The sequence below is a fragment of the Notamacropus eugenii genome, chromosome 3 (assembly GCF_028372415.1).
Source record: "Notamacropus eugenii isolate mMacEug1 chromosome 3, mMacEug1.pri_v2, whole genome shotgun sequence".
Classification (NCBI taxonomy): domain Eukaryota; kingdom Metazoa; phylum Chordata; class Mammalia; order Diprotodontia; family Macropodidae; genus Notamacropus; species Notamacropus eugenii.
Window position 1 is genome coordinate 302,610,387 of NC_092874.1, and position 23,213 is coordinate 302,633,599.

At 45.9% G+C, this 23,213-nt stretch overlaps 1 protein-coding gene across 5 annotated transcripts in view; it reads left to right on the plus strand.

Annotated features, from left to right (window-relative positions):
• Nucleotides 1-23,213, plus strand: part of SCUBE1 (signal peptide, CUB domain and EGF like domain containing 1) — a 256,758-nt gene that overhangs the window by 212,274 nt on the left and 21,271 nt on the right. For all 5 annotated transcript variants that reach the window (XM_072596364.1, XM_072596365.1, XM_072596366.1 and 2 more), the window contains 9 exons: nucleotides 163-285; nucleotides 5,048-5,164; nucleotides 9,867-9,989; nucleotides 11,338-11,457; nucleotides 13,082-13,174; nucleotides 15,473-15,589; nucleotides 17,618-17,755; nucleotides 18,739-18,942; nucleotides 22,327-22,488. In XM_072596364.1, coding sequence (XP_072452465.1) covers nucleotides 163-285; nucleotides 5,048-5,164; nucleotides 9,867-9,989; nucleotides 11,338-11,457; nucleotides 13,082-13,174; nucleotides 15,473-15,589; nucleotides 17,618-17,755; nucleotides 18,739-18,942; nucleotides 22,327-22,488 — 1,197 coding nt within the window. The remainder of the gene's footprint in view (nucleotides 1-162; nucleotides 286-5,047; nucleotides 5,165-9,866; nucleotides 9,990-11,337; nucleotides 11,458-13,081; nucleotides 13,175-15,472; nucleotides 15,590-17,617; nucleotides 17,756-18,738; nucleotides 18,943-22,326; nucleotides 22,489-23,213) is intronic.

Sequence of the window (23,213 nt, forward strand, 5' to 3'; positions counted from 1 at the left end):
CCACTGGAACTCAGCTTTGTCATCTGTGAAACGAAGGGATTATACTTGATGATCTTGGTGACTAGAATTCGAAGCTGGAGGGCTGGTGCTGACCTCAGGGTGAGGAGTGGGGAGGGGAGGCACATTTCATCTGTGTGTGTTTTTTCTCTTTGCTCTCTGTAGACATCGACGAGTGCTTGGTGAACAGTGGAGGCTGTGACCATTTCTGTAGGAACACAGTGGGCAGCTTTGAATGTAGCTGCCAGAAAGGCTATAAGCTACTGACAGATGAACGGACCTGTCAAGGTAATTCTTTCTAAAACCTTCCTTCTTTTAGCTGTACTCGTGACTCACATACTCCCCTGTGTCAGACAGTAGTAAAGAGGGAAATTAAGTCAAGCTCCGCTGTTGGGGCAGGGCTCTGCTTGGTAATGAATCAGAGAGAAGAGACCTCAGAGGCCATAAGATTTAGACCAAGCTGGAACCTTAGAAATTACCTAATCTAACCCCTTATTTCAGAGGACAAAACTGAGACCAAGACAAAAGGAAAGGACTTGACCAAAGTCACAAACTGAGTGAGCAGTAGAATCAGACTCAGGCTTCTTGAGTCCTGGTCCAAGACACAGACCACAGTATTAGCAGTTTAGTTATACCACTCCTCACAACTGGCACCTTGGAGGAGGGGTGGGAACCCCATAGTTGTGGATGGCAGCCTGGTTGGGAAGGGGCTTTGGTTTTACAGCATTTCTATTGCTTCCTGTTTCTGTGACCTGGGATCAGTCTCTGACTTTCACTGAGACTCAGTTTCTCACCTCCAAAGTGAGAGAGCTGGACAAGGCAATGTCAAAGATCCCTTCCAGGATTCAATTCTGTGAATATGACACAGGTATTCTCCCCATTTTACATTTAAGAAGCTGATGGTGAGAGCAGTGATGGGAAATGTTGGGTGTTGTAGCACTCACTTCACAGGGTGTTTGGGGCAAGGACCAGGACAGACAGGATGTAAAAAGCTTTTGGCAAACCTTGAAGTGCAGCAGTATGTCTGCTCTTGGCATCGTTCCTGATCCAGTTTCTTTATGGCAGTAAGCATAAGATTATCCTTAGAAGTCCTTGTCATTCAGCTCTGTGGTAATTAAGTGATTCACAGTTCAGGGACTTTACTTGCTAGCTGAAGGTCTGAAGTTTGCCATGAGACCCTCATTCACTCTTGCTGTCCCAGGAACAACAACTCAGACATTTTACAAATTTCTTTTCATACCATTTGGTCCTTACAAAAATGCTAAGAGGAAGAAAACACCAAGTATACAAAATCATGGTGCCTTAGAGGCAAAAGGACTGGATTGGGGGGCAGGGGCAGGGAATCTAGTCCAAGTTGTACCTAAGTTTGAATTTCTCCTCCCACATCCCTGCTTGCAGACCTCCAGGCTTAACATTTCCAATTCCTCCAATTATTTCCTCAAGCTGGAGCCCTGCTTGAGGCCTGGCCCATCCTGGCTAGCCTTCCCTGGTGGCCATCCACTTTACCCATGTCCTTCCTAAAGTATAACCCAATTAAGGAGGGGCATATTTGTCAGGTTTGTTACAGAGCACATTCTTCTTCAAGTATAGCTTGCACTAGATGACTCTGAAGGTTGGCTTCTAAAGACATTCTAGGATTCTGGGAAGACTCTCAAGCTCTAGAAATCCATCAGCTTCATGTTTTACATTATCCTGATGCTTTTGGTTTACCTTTATTTGCCTTTGGAAAAACCCAACTGTAATCTCTAATGAATTAATGGAAAGAAATGTTTTCACCATCTCCAAGAGTAGCAGGAGATTCTGGCTCTGGGGTTAGAAAGGGCCATCAGCCAACAGTTCCAAGATGTTAGCCTGTTAAAGACTGGGGGCTATTAGCTGTTCCCCATCCTTCTTGGCATTCTAATGTCGATCCCTCCTACCTTTCCTGTCTCATTTTCTGTTATCCCATCACCTGCTCTTATGTTCTAGCAAAACTAGACTCTTGGCTATTTCCTGAATCCATTCTGCCGTCTCCTAGTTATACACATGACTACAGCCCTCCTCCCCGCTCCTTCCCTTTGCTCTTTATCTCCTCCACCCATTCAAATCTTTCTCTTCCTTCAAGGTCCACTTCTGATGTTCCTCCTTGAATTCTTCCTGGATTCTTCCTTCCTTGAGTCTTTTTGCTTTTTAAGATTTTCCAACCTTCTTCCCAGCCTATAACTTCCTTGAAGGCAAGAACAGGATCTTACCTAAATTCTGCAGTTCACTCAGTGACTGCTACAAAGCTCTGTGAAGTATAAGCACTTAATAAGCATTACTGAATTGAACTGAATGTAAGTGCCTGAGTATCACCTTCTCCATAAAGTCTTGTCTGATCCTCCCAGCTGAAAGTGATCTCTCCTCTTCAGACTGCCCTAGAGCCACTAGTCTAGAGCCCTCCCCTACTTTTCTGTGTACTATCTCTTCCCCTGCCCACAGCTCCCAGAAGTCTCAAAGCTCCTTCATGGTGGGCACTGGCGAGTGCCTAACTCACAGGCCTACCCACAAGAAAGGTTCTGCTTGGCCACTCACTGGATTGACCTCCTCTCCCTATAGTTGTTCTCCGGTGGAAGCCCAGGCTCCTGCCCTGCTGCTATTTTCTGACATCTCATTCTCCTCCTCTTTAACATAAAGGGGTTGTTAGCCTCAGTCAGCTCAAGATGCCTTCCAGCCTTGAGTACTAAGAATTTAGCTACCTCGGGACAGGTGAAACTGGCACTGATGGTTTACGAGCACCCCCTAGTGGCAGCAGACGCAGATGAGCTCACGAGGACGGCTTTTTTCTCAAATCAATCCCTAGACATTGCTCCCACAATCATCTTCAGATTTTCATAGAATCAAAGGCATTTAGAGGCGAAAGGGCTCGGAAACACCATCTAGTTCGACCCTTTCTTTTTACAGTTGGGGAAACAGAGACCCAGAGATCATGGCTCAGAACTCAGAAATCCCCACAGTAAGCTGGCACTTACTGCACGAGGGCCTTTAAAACTAATGACATTTGGTATCCTACAAGGAAAGTGTTCCACTCGCCACCTGGCAACTCTGGGCAAGGCACTGCCCCTTGAGCATTTCCAATTTTCTCTATAGATTAAGAGATAGATAGACGAATAGACAGAGAGAAGACTAGATAGATGATAGAGGCATATTTATATAATATACATAGCCAGAGATATAATTTGCTTAGATATGAGCAAAACTTTTAATAAAATATGTTATTCTATTCTCGTGGAGAAGATGGGGAGATACAGATCAGATGGATCAAACACCCACAACCTGCAACGTTCCAGAGGATAACCCAACCCAGATTAAACTGGGAAATACTTCACAAACTGGGAATTTAATCAAACCGAGAAATACTTAACAAAATAAATAAAAATATGACAAAATCTAGGTAATATGACATTCTACCACTAAGCCCAGAGTAGCACCTACCACAGGGATCCTTCTATACAGATTAGTGGCCCCAGGTGGCAACACACTCAGATAGAGTCAGAGCTGGTAGGATGACCAGAATCAGAAATCAGCTGGTAATGATCTGATGTCTATGCAGCAAGAGTCTCCAGGGTAGGGACCGAGGATTAGCCCCAGGCTGCTGTATGACATTTTTATGAATGACTTAGATAAAGATAAAGATGGCATACTCAAATTGGCAAATGACAAAAGTTGGGGGTGGTGTGGGGGTAGAATGAGGTGAGCTGGGGCCAATCCATTTCTCAGGTGTATTCAAGTGGGGTTCCGTTAGTGCATGAATTAAAATAGATGGCCCCCTTCCAACTTTCCAGTTCTGTAAGTATATGAAGGCTTCTGCCGTTCCAAATATATGATTGTGTATATCATAAATAGTCTAAAATCTGGACAATCCCAAATCCAAATTTGGACAAGTAGCCTGATTGTACAGTCTGCACTGACACCTACTGGCTGAATTCCTGAACATCTGGCACAATTCTGGTTAATTCAACCCCCTTTAGGTGTCTATTAGGTATAGGTAAGTGTGGAGGGTGGGATGTGAAGAAGTCTGATTTCAGCTGATTTCCCCAATAAGAGATGCTCAGCAATGGAGTGGATTGTTAATGAAGGTACTAATCTCTCTGTCGCTGGAATCCTTCAAGCAGGGTTTAGATGGTATCTTGCTGGCTGGTCACTTTCACTTCTCCACTTGACTGTCCTTACTGCTGCCAAAGGGATTTCCATAAAGTGCAAGTCTGGCCATTCGTCCCCCACCCAATAAACCCCAGCGGCTCCCCATTACCTCCGGAATCAAATATAAGCTCTTCCACATGACATTTAAAACTGTCCACAGCCATACCCTTCCTACACTTTCCATCTTCTTACACATTTCCCCCACCACAAATTGGAGTCTTGCCCTATTGGCCTCCAATACAACCTGCCATTTCCTGTCCTCAGGCCTTTGCACAGACCGCTCCTCATGCCTGAAGGCTCTTCCTCCTTATTTCTGCCTCTTGAAAGTCCTCACTTCGTTAAAAACTCAGCTCCAGCCCTACCACGAAGTTTTTCCTGCTCTCCCCAGCTCCAAGTGTCCCCCAAGTTATTCTGTATTTGTCTTGTACATATTCTGTGTGTGCTCATATAGCCACGTGATTTCTCACCAATTCGAACATGAGCTGCATGAGGGCAGAATTTTTAACCTTTGCATTGGAATCCTCAGAACTTGGCACAATGACTTTCATACAGTAGATGTTTAATAAATGGCTGTTGGTTGGTGGCTTATTCACCATGAGGGGCCTGCTGCTCAGGTACACCAGTTGAATTCAAGTCCCATCCTCCTCAGAGATCTGATGATGAGTTGTGTTACGGAGGAGGATTAGACGAATGAAGAAATGCTAGAAGGAAGCACTTCGCCCACAGAAGGACAAAGATGCCTAAGGGAGCTGTCCAGCAAGGTTCAGGGCTGCCCCAGCGTGCCTCATCCTGGGGCACTTCTTCAGGCAGGGGGTCTGCATGTCTGCCCAACTCTAATGATAATTCTAATGTCCTGACCAGTCCTTTCTCCTCTCCCCCACTGCCCCAGACATAGACGAGTGTTCCTTCGAGAGAACCTGCGACCACACCTGCATTAACTCGCCGGGCAGCTTTGAGTGCCTGTGCCATCGGGGCTACACTCTGTACGGCCTGACCCACTGTGGAGGTTTGGAGTCATTTCTTCTTTAGCAATGGGGGGTGGGGGGGGTTGGGGGGTCCTGGAGAAGGGGTGTCTGAGCCTTTTGGAAGCGGGCTAGCCACCTGGGCAAAAGCACCAGCCTCAAGGGATAAAAAAATCAAACTGCAATTGAATAATCAGAGAACAAATTTTAACAATGAGAAGTCAGATGAAGAGATTAGACCAAACAGTCCCTAAGTGTCCTTCCAGCTCCAATACTGTTGGTTCTAAAACCCTTTCTGGCTCTCCTGTTCCGTGTTCTGTGTTCTAAGGGCCCCTTTCCATTCTAACAATTCACAGTTTTATTTCAATGTTTCCTGCATAGTAATGTCAGTCAAGGAATCAAGGGAAGCAGGCAAGAGGGGCAGGGAAGACCCCAAAGTAGATGGAAACTGGATTTGAAAGGCTCAGGGAAGGTTCCTAGACCCAAACCAACTCCCTCACTGGCCAACAAGATCTGAAAATCCACCATTAGAGCTTCTATTGGGGATTTAGAAATCTATTTCCTGTTAATATACAAATCCATTAAGTCGTAACAGAGGCCTTAGTATGGTGCCTGTGCCAGGGATCACTTTTCTGAGATGGTTGCAAGAGTAATGAAAGTACCCCTTGTAGAGAACATAGACCCGAAGGTAAGTGAAAGGGAGGTGGGCAGAGAGGCCAGCTCTAATTACAGTAACAACAATAATAGTATCTCTCATTTAAATAGCACTTTAAGATTTACAAAATGTCTTCCTCCTAACAATCTCCTAAAGTAAGTTGAGCAAACATCTTAATCCCCACTTTATGGATGAGGAAGTTTGAGCCCCACAAGGGTTAAACAACCTTCTCACAATCACATAGTGCCTAAAGGTCTAGAACTCTTTCTACTACCTAAAGCCAGCCCTGGAGCAGGCTCCTTTGTTTGTTTGTTTAGGTGGAATCCACCTAAACTGATCTCAATTACCCCATACCTTTACCTCTCGGTCATCACACCATCCAGCTTTCACTGCTGCCCCACCCTCACACTCATCCCTCTGGGAGGGATGTTCCAGGAATGGGAAACCCCAGGGGTCTCCCTGTATCTGCGGCTCCCTTGGGTCAGGGCAAACTGAGGAAAGCCTCAGGAGTCTCTTCTTCCTGAGCCCTGTCAGCCCTATCATTATCTGTTTCTATGTCTCTGCTATCCTGTCTAAGCGAGGGCTCTTGGGCACTGAAATGAAAAGCTGACCAGTGGCCGAACCCAGGCTCCCTTTAGCCTCCAAGAACGGATCCTCTCCTACTTCCTCCATCTAACTGGGTGTCTAGGAAAGAGGCAAACCCATGAGCTGGCGAGCCTCTTCCTACGGACTTTGGCTAGAGCTGCACTCTGTGACCAGATAATAAGCAAAAAAGGAAATAAGGAAAAAAAATACAGCCCCAAGTGGATAAGAACATAGATCAAAGCTGTCTCTAGAGAACAGTCAGAGAAGTTCGGCCCTCAGTGTGACACAGGGGAGAGGGGAAGAGGCGTGAGAGGGGTAAATGGAGGAGGCAATGGCAAGAGGAAGGGGAAGCAGGCAAAGGGATTCCAACCAGCAGTTACCAAAAGAAGATCTGATGCTCATATGCACATATGGTCTACCCAGAAACCCTCAACCCTCCCCAAAGCACCATCCCCCAAGTGTGCCTAGCACCAGAAAGGTGACAATTCTACCAACTGTGAATACCCCTGGCATATAGTAGGTGCTTCATAAATGTTTCTTGACTGACTGGCTTTGCCCTGTCAGAAGACATGTGGAAGATTGTGTCTAATTCTAGGTACCATATTTTAGGAAAGGCATAGAAAAGCTGTCTGGATGGGGATGACCAGGGTGGTGAGTGAGATTAGAGAGCAAGACACATGAGTCCAGATGAAGGAAGAACTGGGGCTGTTCAGACTAGAGAAGAGAAGACCTACTCAGGGTGGAGGTTAGATGTCACCTGTTATCTGAACCACCTGTTGTCTTTGGAGGGATGACAGAGCAGTAAGGGTACAGAGCAGAGATGCAGCAGGCCAGATGGGATCCTGATGCACTGATGAGAGCTGTCCCAAAGTGAAATGGCCTGTCAGTTCTCCATCACCAGAGGTCTTCAAACAGAAGCTGGCTGGCTACTGGTCAGTAAGTCATGGAGTGGAATTCTATTCAGATATGAGTGAAACAAGAAAGTTGTTTTCAACTATGGGATCCTGTGATTCTGTGACTTTCAATCCAATGTTCTTTCCCCTGCAACACTCACTCACAAGTATCGGAAAAGAATTTAGAGATCATCTAAGTGCCACCGTCTTAGTGTTATAGATGGGGAAACTGAGGCCCAAGAAGGAGAGCTTTAAGAGACTAAGATCTTAGTTCAGAGCTGAGACTTGTAGTCAGTCTCCAAGATCCCATTATTCATTCCACCTTTCATGATGGCTCCAACATAGGAAGAGTGAAAATGAGCTTGTTCACCCAAACTAATTTTACTCTAACCAGGGGCATCTCTCTTAAAGCTTGAAAGGAGTAGTTATAAGCACAAAAAAGAGAGGAAAAATTACACCACAGACTACAGCCAGGGATAGGGAACCTGCAGCCTCAAGGTCACATGTGTTCTGTGAAGTTTGGATTCAGTCAAAGGGCCATACTTGAGGACTTGGAGAGCCACATGTGGCCTCAAGGCCATAGGTTGCCCACCCTGAAGTGTAATTTAAAAGTATAAAGACATAATTGGGCTTGAATCAGTTTATCATTATAATAGAACATGATTTATTACGAGAAGCTAGGCATTGGGAAGAAGCGTACCAGAACTGTACCTAAGAATTCTGGCATCTTTGGGTAAATCAACTGGGGTTGGGGAGGGGATAGGCGGACGGGGCAGGGAGTCTGCCTACCATGCAGTTGTGCTGGTTGAAGCCAGAATGGGGAAGCAGGAAGGGATTTGGAGAATGAAGGTGAGCACTAAAAAAAGTCAAGAAGTCTGTACTTGATGAAGGTGCACCTCAGGCACTCCCAAATCGTCTCCCTGGGGCAAAGCCCTGAGGTTGGGGAGGGGGAGACATCCCTAAGCTTTGAAGGCTCAGGCAGTTGTACATAATAGATGGAGCTGGAGTCCTTGACTTGACCTCACGGTGCCAAGTTGGTCAAGTCACTTCTCTCAGGGCCTATTTCCTCGTGGGGGCCTGAACTCTATCTTTTCTAAGGTCTCTCCTAGCTCTAAAATTCTGTGATCTACTTGCCATTTTGTGAGTATGTGTTATGTTGCGTCTGATTATACTGTGTACCTCTCTGACTATGGGTGTGATTGTATGTCTGGCTGTAGGTGTGACAGTCAGACTGTTATGCTGCTACATTTGTCTGTGTGTCTGTTATCAGAGTGACTTTGTGTGCCTAGAAGTATTTATGGCTGGGTCTGTTCCATTCTTCAAGAAATACTAAATGCCTGTTGTATACAAGGTACTGCACTCAGCCCTAAGTATACAAAGACCAAAATGATATAATACTGGCTTTCAAAAACCTTCCAGTCCATTGGGGTGGGAGTGCAGGAACGATGTGCACTTGGGTCAATTCAATCCAATGTAATTTGAGAGACACTAACTAACGAAGGGTTCTGGAAAGGCTTTATTTTAGCCAGAGATGGGCCTTGAGGGAGGGAAAGTATTCTAAGAATCTAGAATGTGAGGGGTGAGGGATAGCCTGACAGAGGCAGAGACACACGAGAAGGACCATCAAGTTGGAGGGAAAGCTCATTGGCCAGTTCTACTGGAATGTAGATTCTATGAAAGGGTGTCAGATGAAATAAACCTGTAAAGCTGGAGGGTAATCTGAGAGGTGAGACCTATAAGCATGTCTCCATGTGTCTGACCACATCTCTCTGAAGAAGGCTAACTGCTGACATGGTGCTGCACAGTGGGATTTGTAAGACACTTTGTACACATGATCTCCACTGGTTGTCACAATGCCCACAGCCTTGGGACATAGCTAGTCCTAGTGATATCTTCCTCTTTTCACAGATAAAAAACTAAGGGACAGAGAGGGGGTGAGTGCCTCAGCACTAACAGAAGGGGATAAGAATTATCACATTATCAACATGGTAGAAGGAGTGGAAACAATGCCACCAGAGTTGGTGGTTACAGGGTTTCACCTGTGCAGGGTTACAGGATCATGAGATCATAGATTTAGAGCTTAAAGACACCTCACAAGAGTCATTTAACCCAACCTAATTTTACATTTTAAAAAGTCCAAGAAGGGAAAATGACTGGTCCAGGATTATGCTGGGAGTAAGTGGCAGAGTGTATATTCAAGGTTCCAGAGCTAGTGAGCAACAATTAAGCATTCAACAAGTACTTAACTAAGCACCTACTATGTGCCAGGCTAGACTTTGAGCACACAAAGAAAAGGGTCCTGCACTCTAGGATCTTACACTCCATCCAAGGACTTGCTACCAGGGACACACACAAGTAAAGGCAAAGCCTTGAGATCTTGACTCCCGGTCTCCTGTCCCCAAGTCCAGTTCACCCCTTTTACTCCACCCCATGCCTCCAATTGGCTGTCTGTCCATATGAGTCCATTTCTGAGTGTTTGTCTTCTCTTTTCCCAGTGGTGGACCTTCCCAGAAAATGTTCTTTCCACTTTATCTGTTGAGGTTTACATCTCAGTAAGAAAGGCCGCCTTTCCTCTGACCTCACCAGCACTGACCTGTCCCTCTGTACTTCCAGATGTCGATGAGTGCAGCATCAACAATGGAAGCTGTGACTATGGATGCCTCAACACAATGGGCAGCTATGAGTGTGCCTGTCCTGCTGGGAGGAAGCTACATTGGAACAAGAAGGATTGTGTTGGTGAGTAAGTCCCAACTGCTTCCCCATCACCAGTGGTGGGGCCTCAGCACTAACAGAAGGGGATGAGAATTATCACATTATCAACATGGTAGAAGGAGTGAAAACAATGCCACCAGAGCTGGTGGTTACAGGGTTTCACCTGTGCAGGGTTACAGATTATAGATTCAGAGCTTAAAGACACCTCACAAGAGTCACTTAACCCAACATTCTAATTTTACATTTTAAAAAGTCCAAGAAGGGAAAATGACTGGTCCAGGATTATGCTGGGAGTAAGTGGCAGAGTGTATACTCAAGCCGAGATCCTGTGACCCCAGAGCCAGGACCTTCCCCACTGTCCAACTCTGGATTTCAAAGGTTAAGTGGCCTGGTGGAAAAGACCCTTCCTCCCAGAAGAGAGCAGCCCTACGGGAAGTAGGAAAAAAGACCCTTCACATGGGTCCCAGGCCTGCCATAATTTGCAGTAAGATCTTCAACAAGCTATTTCCTCTCTTGGACCCTCTGTTTTCTCACAGAATCTCAGCTCTTAAATGTTTTTCTGATCTCAGGGTTGTAAGTAGCCTCCAAGGCCATCTAGTCCAATGTAATCTTAAGCAAGACTCTTCTCCATAATAACGCTGACAATGGGGTCACAGAGACTCCACTTGAAGAGACCACCACCTCCAGCAACAGTTCAGCCCTCCTGGAATAGTTCTCATGGTCACACTTAGTGAAATCTACCTCCAAAGCTGCCAACCTTTGCTTCTGGCTCTGCCAGGCCAGACAACAAACATATCCAATGCCTTCCCCCCATGACAGCCCCTTTAGAAATAGTGAAAAGCTGCACCCAGGGTTCTCCTACATCTCTTCTCCAGGTCATTCATCCCCAGTTCCTTCAGGCAATCCCTGTATACCATGTTTCCAGTCCTTTCCCTGGTCTCCATCACTAGGCTTCAATGCTTGTTGATCGGCTGATCCTGGGACTCCCATTCTAGATAAGTGGCAGTGTTAATGTCCTTCTACAGAAGTGACGTACTGAACAAAACACAACACCCCAGAAGCGATCTGACCAGGAGGCCTCTGCCCCCTTCACTCTATGCCCCTCCCAATGCATCCAAAGATCATGTTCTGAGAAGGTTGGACAGGGGTATTGCTATAGTGCCTTCTAACTATAGCTGGAAGTTGTGGCCTGTCTCCTTAAGGACCCTGCATTGAGTTGGCAGTCAAAACATCCTTGTTGAAGTGAAGTGACTTGATATGGTATCCTGGCTCTGAGAAATCCCTTCTCCACCCCCAGCCCCTTTCACATTCCTGATCCTTGTGTGAGAATGCCCTCAACCCCGAGAGTGACCACTTATGTCTTCCTCCTCAGAGACAGTGAAATGCCTTCCTGGTGCCAAAGCAGCCCCCCGAATCCAGCTGGCCTGCAGCAGGACTGGGGGCCTGGAGACCTGCTTCCTGGCCTGCCCATCCAACACGCACTTTATTCCAGGTAACTCCAGCAGTGACAATGCCCATCCCAAAGGGAGGAGAGAGATGGATTCCTCTCCTTTGGCTTGAACCAGAGGCTTTCTCACTTTTCTAGTCAAACATAAGAAACAAGAGGTAGAATCACTGGCCTCCTTCACCCTTTCTGATCCCCAGAGTTATTACTGCTTTCACTGTCCTCACATTATCATGTTTATACTAGACGGTGTGCGTGTTATATCCCCCAGGGGAATGTAAGCTCCCAGAAGAATTTTTTTTTTTTTTGCATTGTCAATGAGTAGTAGGTGTTTAATAAATGCTAGTTAGATTGGATTAGACAGGAGAGTGAAAAGTGGAAGCCAAAGTTTGAGTCTCAGCCAGGCCCTAATCACCTAGGTATCTTTTGTGAGCTATTTTATCTCCCTGGGCCTCAGCTGCCCCCTCTGTGAAATGGGGTTGATAGCTTACATTGATAGGGCACTTCTAGGAGTTCTAAAGCATTTCTTATATATTATCTAATTTGATCATCACAACAGTGGAGGGGGGACTAGAGGTACACAAATAGTGTTGTCCCTCCTTTTGCAGGTGAGTAGACTGAGGCTCAGTTGATAGGGTACTTCTAGGAGTTCTAAAGCATTTCTTATATATTATCTAATTTGATCATCACAAGTGGAGGGGGGACTAGAGGTACACAAATAGTGTTGTCCCTCCTTTTGCAGGTGAGTAGACATCAATAGAGACATCAATAGTAACTTGCCTAGGGTAACAGAATCCCTAAGTGGCTTTGATTTGGCCCAGGTCTCTTCTGACCACAAATTTAGCTGTCCTTCCATTATATAATAAAATACTTCACAAAGGTATCTGAATGATCAGGCAATGAAAGGGCTTTGAAGAGAAACAGGATCATTCTTATTGTCATGAAAAAGGCTGGGAGTCCCAGTGGAAAGAGCACCAGACTGGGATCAGAGAGGCCTGAATATGACCCCAGCTCCACTGCCCATGGACTGTGTGACCCCGGGCAGCGCACTGAGCCTCCATTTTCTCACTTGTAAAATGGAGATAAAAATACTCGTGTGACCAACCCCAAAGGGCTGGTGCTAGAGAAGTGATTTATGGAGTTTGAAGTGCGAGAGAAATTAGAGCTGTCACTCTAAAGAGCTGTCAAAAGGTGAGTCATTCTGTTACTAGCGTGAATCCTCCTTACTGCACCATTGGTCAGTGTGGTGTGGTGGTCAGTCAGCAAAGCTGGGCTCCAGGCTCCCCTCCGACCCATCCTGACTATGGGGCCCTGGACAAGGCACTGAATGTCTTCCCCCATAACCCCTCCCCTGGGCAGCAGCTCTGCTAGACTAGAATGTGCACAGCGGAGGGGAGGGGAGCTTTCTTTCCAGGCCATGCCTAGGTCAGTGAAATCACAGAAATGCCAACACACATGCAGATAAGCGCACGCAGATGCACGTGCACCCAGATTAAGTCCTCTTTGGCCAGTCGTCCCCCAGATTACTGGGTGTCATTATTATTATCCTTTCATTCTCAGATAACTCCCAGTTTAAATGGGAGGCACCAGGCTAATCCAAGGGACTTTGAGGGAGGGGACACATCCCCTTTTTCCAGACCCACAATGTCTTTGCTCTTTCTCCACCTCCCAGATTCAGAGAACAGCTACTCACTGAGCTGTGGCATCCCAGGACAGCAGGGCAAGTCTCAGCAGAAACGCAACTCGACGGTCCCCAGCTGCACAGGTAGTGCCTTTACCTAGCACTGCCGGTGCCTCACACTGTGCCAGCCTAGGGAAGATGCTCAAGGCCTGGAAGACACAGATGATGACTGAGCGCTGAGGAGCAGCTGGTCCAACAGGGGGAAAGGGGTTTCTTTATCTGTTGTTGTTCGGTCACTTTCAGTCGTGTCTGACTCTTTGTGATGCCTTTTGTGGAGTTTTCTTGGCAGAGATACTGCAGTGATTTGCTATTTCCTTGTCCAGCTCACTTTACAGATGAGGAAACTGAGGCAAGCAGGGTTCAGTGACTTGCCTGAGGTCACACAGTAACTAAGTGTCTGAGGCCAGATTTGAATTTTGGTCCTCCTTACTCCAGGGTTGGTACTCTGTGCACTGTGCCACCGAGCAGCTCTCTTCTTTACCTAGGGAGCCCCAAGATTCCCAGACACTAAGAGTGTATGGTTCTAAGCTTCTGGGCAAGATTCCAGAATACTCCAATTCTCATTAGCAGCAGGTAGAGTAGACAGAGAGATTCCTTCAAGTTTGAGAACCTGGGCTCAAGCCCCACCTCTGGCACAGACTCCAAGAAAGTCCTTAGAAACTCTAAGTGCCCCCAAGAAACTCTAAGATTGCAGAGCAGTTGTCATTTGTCTCCAACAAAACAAAAGATTTTTTTCTTGAATCTGTGATCCTTTGAGAATACAGTTGTCAGGAAAGGCAATTCAGCATGACAGACAGAGTGCTGGGTCTAGAGGCAACAAGGACTGGGTTCAAATCCTGCTTCTGACATTTATTAGCTGTGTGACCCTGGACAAGTCACTTCACCTCTGCCTGCCTCAGTTTTCTCATCTTTAAAAGGAAGGGGCTGGACAAGATGATCTCTAAGGCCCTTTCCGGTCCCAAACTTATGATCCCGTGATTTTGTTTCCCAGAGCTCCTTACATGTATATAGGGAGGATAATAAAGCCTACTCATTCAAGTCATTTTGCATACCTTTGGCAAGTGATGTGGCTTCTATGGAACTCAGTTTCCTTATTTCAAAGAAAAGGAAATTATACCAGATGATCTTCAGAGGACCATTCTAGTTTCAACATTCTGTGGTTCTTTGTTCTAACCTACATCCCTGGCAAAAGGAAGACTAGGGAGAAATAGGCCTGGATGAAAAAGCTTTGGCAATGTCCAGACCAACTAGTGGCAGCTGAATGGCTGAAGGCATCTTCCCTTTGTTCATTCCCTCTGCCAGCTGGAGAGCCATCCTACAGGGCTAAAAATGGTAAAAAAAAAAAAAAAAAAAGTTTCACAGGCTCCTCCAGGAACTGTCCTCTTTGAATAATTCAATCAGTGAATAGGAATCATGGGCCTACCATGCACCCAGCTCTAAAAACATAATGGGAGTGGCTCCTGGTTCTGCCCTTAATAAGTCAGGGCCCCTTGTTGCTTTAGCCAAAGTCCTTTAGATCTGAAAGTCACTGAAACCTCTTCTGGTTTATTATTTCATCAAGAGAAATAAGGAAATAGAATGGAGAGTAAAGCAGTAAGTGCCAAGCACGGAGCTAAGTGCCAAGGATACAAAAAGAAAAGGAAGAGAGACCCTCTTCTCAGGGAGTTCACATTTTAGTTAAGGGAGACAACAACACAGTTTGTGCTCCTGGATAACAAAACCCACCCAGGGTGGCGTGTCAAGAGATGCACTCATCCTGACTAGTTACCACAATAAGGCCTGCACTTGGCTACAAAGTAAGCAAAGAAAGGCAGCAGGTATCAACAACAACCTTAGGAGGAACAGCTCTCTCTATCCCACTGGGGTTTCCTGGAGGCAAGAGATCAAATGTGAGAGAATGAAGGTGATTGGCTTCTGTGCAAAAAAGCTGATTGGAATGTCCTAAAAACGACTTTACTGAAAGGCAGGAAACAGTGGGCCAGATGACAGGTCTCTGCAGTGGACCCAGCATGGCTGCTAAAAGCTCTTGTTCTTGGCTGGCTTTCCCTGCCTGTCTTTGTGATACTAAGTGTGCAAAGTCCTAGAAAAGTCAGCTGCTCTTCTGTGATGCGAAGGGCCTGAGGGCTTAGAAAACTGAAGAGTTTGGCCTAGGAGCACTCTGTGCCATGGACAGGGTCATTAGTAACCACATTCTTGACACCTTTTGAGCCTTTCTTTATTCTTTCCAGTCACCTAAAAGGTCAAAGGTCACAAGGCACTGTCAGTCGGGTGGTAGAGCACGGGAGGACATGGATAACATTATGTCCCCACCCTGAGGTGCTCCCTCAGCTGGGCACTCCAGCAGTTGTGCCTGAAGAGTCCTCTGTTTTGACTTTTTTGCAGATTCTCTGGTTCCCCCCATCAAGCAGAAAGCCCGCTTCAAAATCAGAGATGCTAAATGTCACCTGCGGCGACGCAGCAAAGATAAGGTGAAGGAGGTGGGAAAGCAAGCTCTACTAGGTAAGTGGCCTGCCCACTTCAGAGGCTGGCGCCTGTCATCCATTCCCATGAGAGCCAGTGGGCAGAGAATTGTAATGACTTGGAGAGGAAGAGGGTCCTTCTCTAAGAGGGTCTGATGAGCCCCTCTCTGGATAGGAAGTAGGGACAGCAGGAGGGAAGGCAATAGGCATCAAGGGACAAACAAGCACATACTAAGGGCCTACTGTGTGTAAGGCCTCTTGCTAGGAAGGCAGTGAAAAAGCAAAGGCATATGTGACACAGACCTTTCAAAAGACTCCCAATCTAAGGGGAGGGGGGGACATGTATCAAATCTTGTGTTCCCAGAAAGAATCAGAAGTTCAGGGTGTGGTGGTGATGGGTCAAACTGTGCAAGCAGCCAAAAAAAGCAGGGAGACAAGGTATTAGGTCAGATCGCCTGACTCCTAGTCCCTGCACCATCGAAGGAGGCCATTTCTGTATGGCCAGAGTCAAAGGAGCCAAGGGTCTTTCAAGGCCATTGCCACTAAGCTGGTATGGCTGAATAAGTGACCCTCCCCTGCCCCTGGGCCACAGCCACCCTTAGGTGGCCCCAATGTTGGTCACTTTCTACCCCAAACAGTGCTGAGGATATAGTGACCAACTGTAATTCCAACTCTCCTTTTTCTGCACCCCACATCAGGTGCAAGGGCAGAGAAGGAGTATTTCTAGAGTATCTACTATGTAGCAGGCACTGGGCTAAGTGTTTCTTCACCAATATTATCTCATTTATCCTTGTAGCAACTCTGGAAGGTCAGTACTGTTACTGTCCAATTTTATAGTTGAGAGAGCTGAGGCAAACGGCAAACTGTGACTTGCCCAGGGTCACAGTGTCTGACAGACTTCAGGCCTCAGATCCAGATGCTGGATGCTCTTCTCCATCCACTACCTCAGTCACTGCTGCTATGAAATAGTGGGAAAAGCAGTGGATCTGGCTCTAGGCTAGCTTTATACCTGGGCTCTCCCTCTGCCATGTGCCATTGGGCAAATCACAGTCTCAACCTCTATCAAAGACATGTGAGATGTACTACCTAGAGTTATTAGGAGGACCAAGCAAGATCATGGCTATAACGATCTTTGCCAACTACCAAGTGTTGTACAAATTTTAAATATTGTTACATGAGCAGAAAGAGCCCTGGGTTTGGAGCAAGGGGCATGTGTTTCAATACTGCCTTTGCTCCTCACTGGTTGTGTGACCTTAGACAAGTCACTGACCTTATCTGGGCCTTCCTTCACCTGTAAAGCAAAGAGTGGGACTCGATATTCTCTTAGGCCTCTTAGCTTATATCCTCTGAGCTTTTGGTACCTGAGTTGCTCTTTATTGCAACACTTCCCCATCACAAAAATATTACAGTTGTTGAGGTGACAGCTTAATTTTCATTACATATTATGTGATGTTTCTTGAAAGCTACAGTGGCACAGTGGACAGAGCTGGCCTCCAAGCTAGGAGGACCTGGGGTGGCTGCATGGCCCTTAACTTTGCTGGCATTTCCAAGTTGCTGCCAGTGTCCAGTGGTAAAGGATGCCACTCTGATGTTTCCTGTGGCCTTAACCCTGTCCCAGCTTATGCTGCAGTTGTCTATTAGATTGTGAGCACCTTGAGGGAAGGGGCGGTATCATTTGTCAGCTCTGTACACCCACTACCCACACACAGGAGGCACTTAATAACTGAAGTCATCACTTACAGCCTCCTCCATGTAGGCCTCTTGTTAATGGGACATCCATCCATTCAGCTGACCTTTCCTGAGGGCCCCCTTCATGCCCAGCACCATTCATTGAGGTCACTGTAAAATCATTGGTACGTCCATCCTTTGGCTGACTTTTCCTGAGGGCCTCCTCCATGTAGGCCTCAGGTTAATGGGACATCCACCCATTCAGCCGAGCTGTCCTGAGTTCCCCTTCATGCCCAGCACCATGCATGGAGGACACTGTCCCACTCCTGCCTACCCTATGCTCCTTGTCTCTTTCTCGTGTCACCTCTGTTATGCCAAGGTGATCAATTCCCTTTTACAGACAACTGCCAAGTGACTTTTGTGAACCTCCAGTGTGATTCCTCCAAGAAGAAGCGACGGGGCCGCAAGTCTCCTTCCAAGGAAGTGTCCCATATCACTGCCGAGTTTGAGGTAGAGATGAAGTCTGACGAGGTCTCAGGTTTGTGAAAGGTCATCTTACAGACTTTTATCATTTTATGTAATAATTTTATAACAAGAATATAGGTATATATGTGTGTGCATAACACACACTGCATGTTATGTTACATATATACACACAAATACACACATTCATATATGTGTACATATACATACAACACACATTTTAGCCATAAGGATTCAAGGTAGAAACTAGGAAGTGTCCCTTCTCTGTGGGATGGTGACATGCTTGAACAGGGGTCCCAAAGGAGCCCTTAATAACAACAGTGACAAGAAAGGATAGATCAGGCAGCGGAGGCATTGGCCTGAGAGCCAGAGATGATGGCTCCAGGCCCACCCTGAGGAAAGAGTTCAGCCTCTCCACACCTCAGAAGACCCTCACAAACTCTGAGTCGCAGGGGAGGCATAGATCTTATTAGGAGAAGCAGGTTTCCTCATCAGAAATCCACGATACCAGTGAAATCCCAAGGGATAACAGCAACTGCCATTCTTGGGTCCCTTTAAGGTCTTCTGAGCAGCTGCCATTCCTTTCACTTGATCCTTACAACAGCCCTGTGACTAAATGCTCTATTTACCCCTAGTTTACACTTGAGTCAGCTAAGGTGAAAAGAGGGTGCGTCACCAGGCAGGGATTCCTCCCACGGCTGAGCCTGCCACAAACGCAGACCTCCTAACTCCAAGCCAAGGTGTCACCCACCCCACCAGGAAGTCTCACTTCTGTCTGGGATGCTAAACAGGTGACTGTGGAATTTAAGTAGAAAAAATCTGGTCCAGAAGTGGTCCAAAGTCTGGAATGGAGGCCTCAAGTTCCTCTGGACAAATCATTGAAGCTCTCAGCAATTTCTTCATCTGTAAAAGAGGGATTATAATCCTTACTCTAGCCACTTCCCAAAGGCTGTTGTAAGGAAAGTCCTTTGCCCACCATAAATCATTATAGAAATGTGAATGGCTATTAAAAACTCTTCCTGTTCATCTCTTACTCAGAAACCTGTAACACGGATTGTGTCCGGAAAAAGCTAGAGCAGAAGTTGCAGGCTGCCATCAAAACACTGCGGAAATCTATCAACAAACAGCAATTTTACCTTCAGTTTTCGGGTACAGAGTATGAAGTGGCCCAGAAACCAGCTAAAACTCCTGAAGGGCAGGAGGCATGTAGCCCTGGCCTGATCCTTCAAGATGGGAAGTGTGGTAAGTCAATCAGTCAAGGAGTATTTGCTCACTACCTACTATGTGCCTGCCTGGCACTGGGTCAGGTCCTAGGGCTATAAATACAAAAGGGAAACAGTCCCTGCTCTCACGGAGTCTACATCGTGTAGGGGAGACCACATATACATGTGCAGATAGATTTTTATATATGTGTGTGTACATGTACACACACATATACATACATGTATGTATGTGTGTATATGCATGTGTACATGTATGTGTATGTACACAGAGTGGGGCAGGCACAGAGACTAGGAGAAGGGCACATGGCGCAATGAGAAAAAGCCTCAAGTAAAAGATTGCTCTTGGGCTGAGTTGTATATGAAACCAAAGACCAAGAGGAGGAGATGTACGTCAGGCAGGGGGATGGGGAGGGAGAGGGCTGTACATGTGGAGCATTAAGAAGACCAGTGTGACCACACCACAGAGTGTGTGATGGAGAGTCATGTATAATGAACCTGGGAAGGTAGATCGGAGCCAGCTTTGTATCTGATCCTGGAGGTACCAGGAAGCTGCAGAAGTCCATTGAGCTTTGGGACCATCACTCAGGCAGGGTGTGGAGCAAGGGGTGTAGCAGAGAAGAGGACTAAAGTCAGGGGTTCAATAACCCCTGTATTACAGTGGTTCAGGCTTGAGGTGATGAGCTGGATCTAAGGGGGTAATTATGTGAGTGGAGAGAAGGAAGAGAGGTTATGGAGGTAACAAGGACAAGATTGACAGGGGGGCGAGGGAAAGCAAGGAGCCAAAGATGACTAGAAGGATGGTGGTAACCTAGACAGAAATAGGGAAGTTCAGAAGAGGGGAGGGTCTGAGGGAAAGTTAATGACAAGCTGAGTCTAAGGTGCCTATTGGAGATCCATTGTGAAATGTCCAATAAGTAGACGATGGTAGAGGACTGGACCTCAGGAGACTAAAGCTGGGTATATAAATTTTGGCAGTCATTGGCCATTCATGGGAGCTAATGAGGTCACCACCATGTGAGAAAGTACAGATACTTACAGGTCATGCAACAATAAAAAAGTATTTATAAGAGACAAAGAACAGCCATCCCCACAGTCTGAGACCAATAACCCTAATGAGGTCACAACTCAATAAACTAGTAGCAGAGAAGATCCCTATGGCATCCCCTATGGCCCCTATAGCAAGCCCCATGGCTTGCACCAGAACCCACATCTGTTGCATCCCCCTGCCTTGAGACTAATATATAGGAAAGACAGCAGTTTGCACACCATGCTGAAACACTATTCAGCCAGAGAACTAAAGGATAGAGATGCAGGATGCCACTATGGGTATGTGGCCCCGCCAGGCCAGAAAGAAAGCATCCAGCTGGGGCCAGATATGTGCCCCACCAAAAAAGGTCACTTGGGGCACAGACTGAGACCAATGAAAAGTAAATTTCCCAGTGTGGGAGAAAGCTGGTACAGCTTTGAAGTCCAGCCCTCAGGGAAACCACCATTAAAGGGGCAAGAGTCAGAAAGTGAGTGATAAAGGGGAAGAGATGATAAAAAGACTGAAGTTACCAAGACCTCAAGAGAAAGAAAACTAAGCTTAAAGCCTAGAGCACAGGCAAGGGAGATATTAATAAAAGGGAAGATACATTCATAACACTAGGGAATATAGCCTCCAGATCAGCTAAATGAGTCCAAACATCTCTGAACAAATATTGTGAGACAAAGGAAAATGAATCAACATCAGAAGAGGCAGATAATCTTATGGATTTCCACAATATCATGGAATATAGCAGGATGTTCCTGAAAGTTCAAGAGGGAAATAAGAATCATGAAAGCAGAATGTGTGGTCTGTACAACAGAAATAACTGTCAAAATGAACATTTGAATTTGTTGTTGAGTTATTTTTCAGTTGTGTTTAACTCTTTGTGACTCCATTTGGAGTTTTCTTGGCAAAGATACTAGAGTGCTTTGCCATTTCCTTTTCCAACCCATTTTACAGATGAGGAACTGAGGCATATAGGATTAAGTGTCTTGCCCAGGGTCACATACAAGTAAGTATCTGAGAATAGATTAGAATTCAGGAAAAGGAGTCTTCTAGATTCTAGACCTAGCATTCTATCTACTGGTAAATAGTACCAAAGAAACAAAAAAGAGAAAAACTGATTGGAAATGCATATAAAAAACAATAATGTTAAAAGAAAAACATGATTTTTATACAAGTAAAACATATTGATCTGGAAGACAAGTTGCATAGACACCTTAAGCATCATAGATCTTCCAAAAGAACACAACTCCAAAAATCTCAACACTATAAATCAACAAATAATACAAGAAAATGACCCAGAACTTCTGAACACAGTATATAAAGAGAAGAAAAGGGGGCCCAGAACAAGACCTTAGGGGGTTAGGGGGTGTGATGTGGATGAGGATCTAACAAAGGAGTCTGAGAAGAAGTGGTCAGAGAGGTATAAAGAGAACCAAGAAAAAGTGGTGTCACCAAATCCCAAAGAGGAGAGAGGATCCAGGAGAAGAGGGCAGTCAACAAAGTCAAATGCCGCCGAAAAGTCAAGAAAAAAGGTGAGAAGACTTGACAATTCAAAAGTCAACAGTAACTCTGAAGAGAGCAATTTCTGCCAAGTGACAGAAGCCAGATTTCAAAGGTCTGAGAAGATGAAAAGGATGTAACTGCCCAGCAATGCCTGGAAATCACCCACAGGTTCTAATTCTCCCCACTCCCCTTTAAGGTAGGCTCAATAGCCAAGAAGTGAGCAAGGCTGGAGTAGAGAATTCCTCAGGTAAGACCTTTTGCCAGTGTGACCTTGGGAAAGACACTTCTCTGAAACTTAGTTTCCTCTTCTAAAAAATAAAGGGAAGGGAGTTAGTCTAAATGATCTCAGGTCCCTCCCAGCTTTAATATTCTATGACCTGTGATTTATCTAGGAAGCCAAAGACAGCACTGAACAGGTGGCAGAAGTACACAGGCTAAATTATAGACACTCCCATGCACTTCTTCTTGTGGGAATGGACAAGAATTTATGATTGGTCAGACCTCCTGCCTCACTTCAAAGAATTTGGTTCCCTCTTATTCATTCCCTCTAGTGGCACTAACGATACTTCTATGGAATAGGTGGGATTAGACCTACAAATTCAGCAAATCACTTCACCTCTCTAATCATCAGTTTCTTCATCGGTAAAATAAGAGCTGGACTAGATGGCCTTTAAGGTCTCTTCCAGATGGAGACCTGTGATCCTATCTGAGGGAGAAGATAAGTAAGAGGTGTCCCTGTTCTTTGGTAGGAAGTGAAAGGAGAACAAGGCAGACTGAAGCCTTGAAGAAATCCAGGTTTGAGGTCTTTCTGGTCTAGAAGCAAATTCAAAAATGTCCTCACTGTTGGCTTCTGCTTTGGTTTTTCAGTGACCTGTGGACCAGGCACCTATTACAGTGGAGAGCACAGTGAGTGCCTTCCTTGCCTGCCAGGAACATATCAAGATACAGAAGGTCAGCTCACCTGTGAGCCTTGTCCAAGTAATGATGGCCAAGGCCTAGCAGGAGCCCGGAATGTGTCCGAATGTGGAGGCAAGTGAAATTTGATTTCTAAAGGAGTGGGCATGTTGCCTCAGTCCACCACTGTTTTGTCTTGGGAAACAGAGGCACTCGCAATTATGTCCACGCTACTTGAGTCATTCTACCCATTGGAATGACATCAACTCGGGGCAAGCCACCAACCAAAGGAAAGATTGGGAGAGGATTCTGTGCAACTGACATAAAAGCATCTATTTCCCTTAGCCCAGGCCCTCATGCAATACCATGTAAAGTTCATCCCAAGCCTGCACCAGACCAGTCTGCTTTCTAATCTAGGCCCAGCCACAAAGGAAGCAGCATCCCAATGCACAGTCATAGCTATTGGGGAAACTAAGAAATTCATGATCTAATGGAAAGAGCAAGTCCCTCCAAAGGAGAGTTCTTTGGCCCACTAGCCATGTAACCCCAGGCTCTGAATCTTAGTTTCTGTAAAATAAGTTTATACTACATAACTTGTAGGGTCCTTTCTAGATCAACTTCAATGAATTTCTATCAAATTCTTCTATTAAAAAAATGGGATGAGTGTATAGGTCCAGTCAGTAGCTCTGTCAGAGCTAGTCAAAAGTGACCTCTCTGTTCTCAACTTTGAATTCCCCAAATGTTTGGTTTTAGAGTCATGTCTAATAGTCCAGGTTTAGAGACTGTCCCCTCTCCAGAATTTGCCAGAAGTGCCTTTGGGACTTTTCCTTCTTGTGGGCTGGAGGAAGAGCTAAAACATA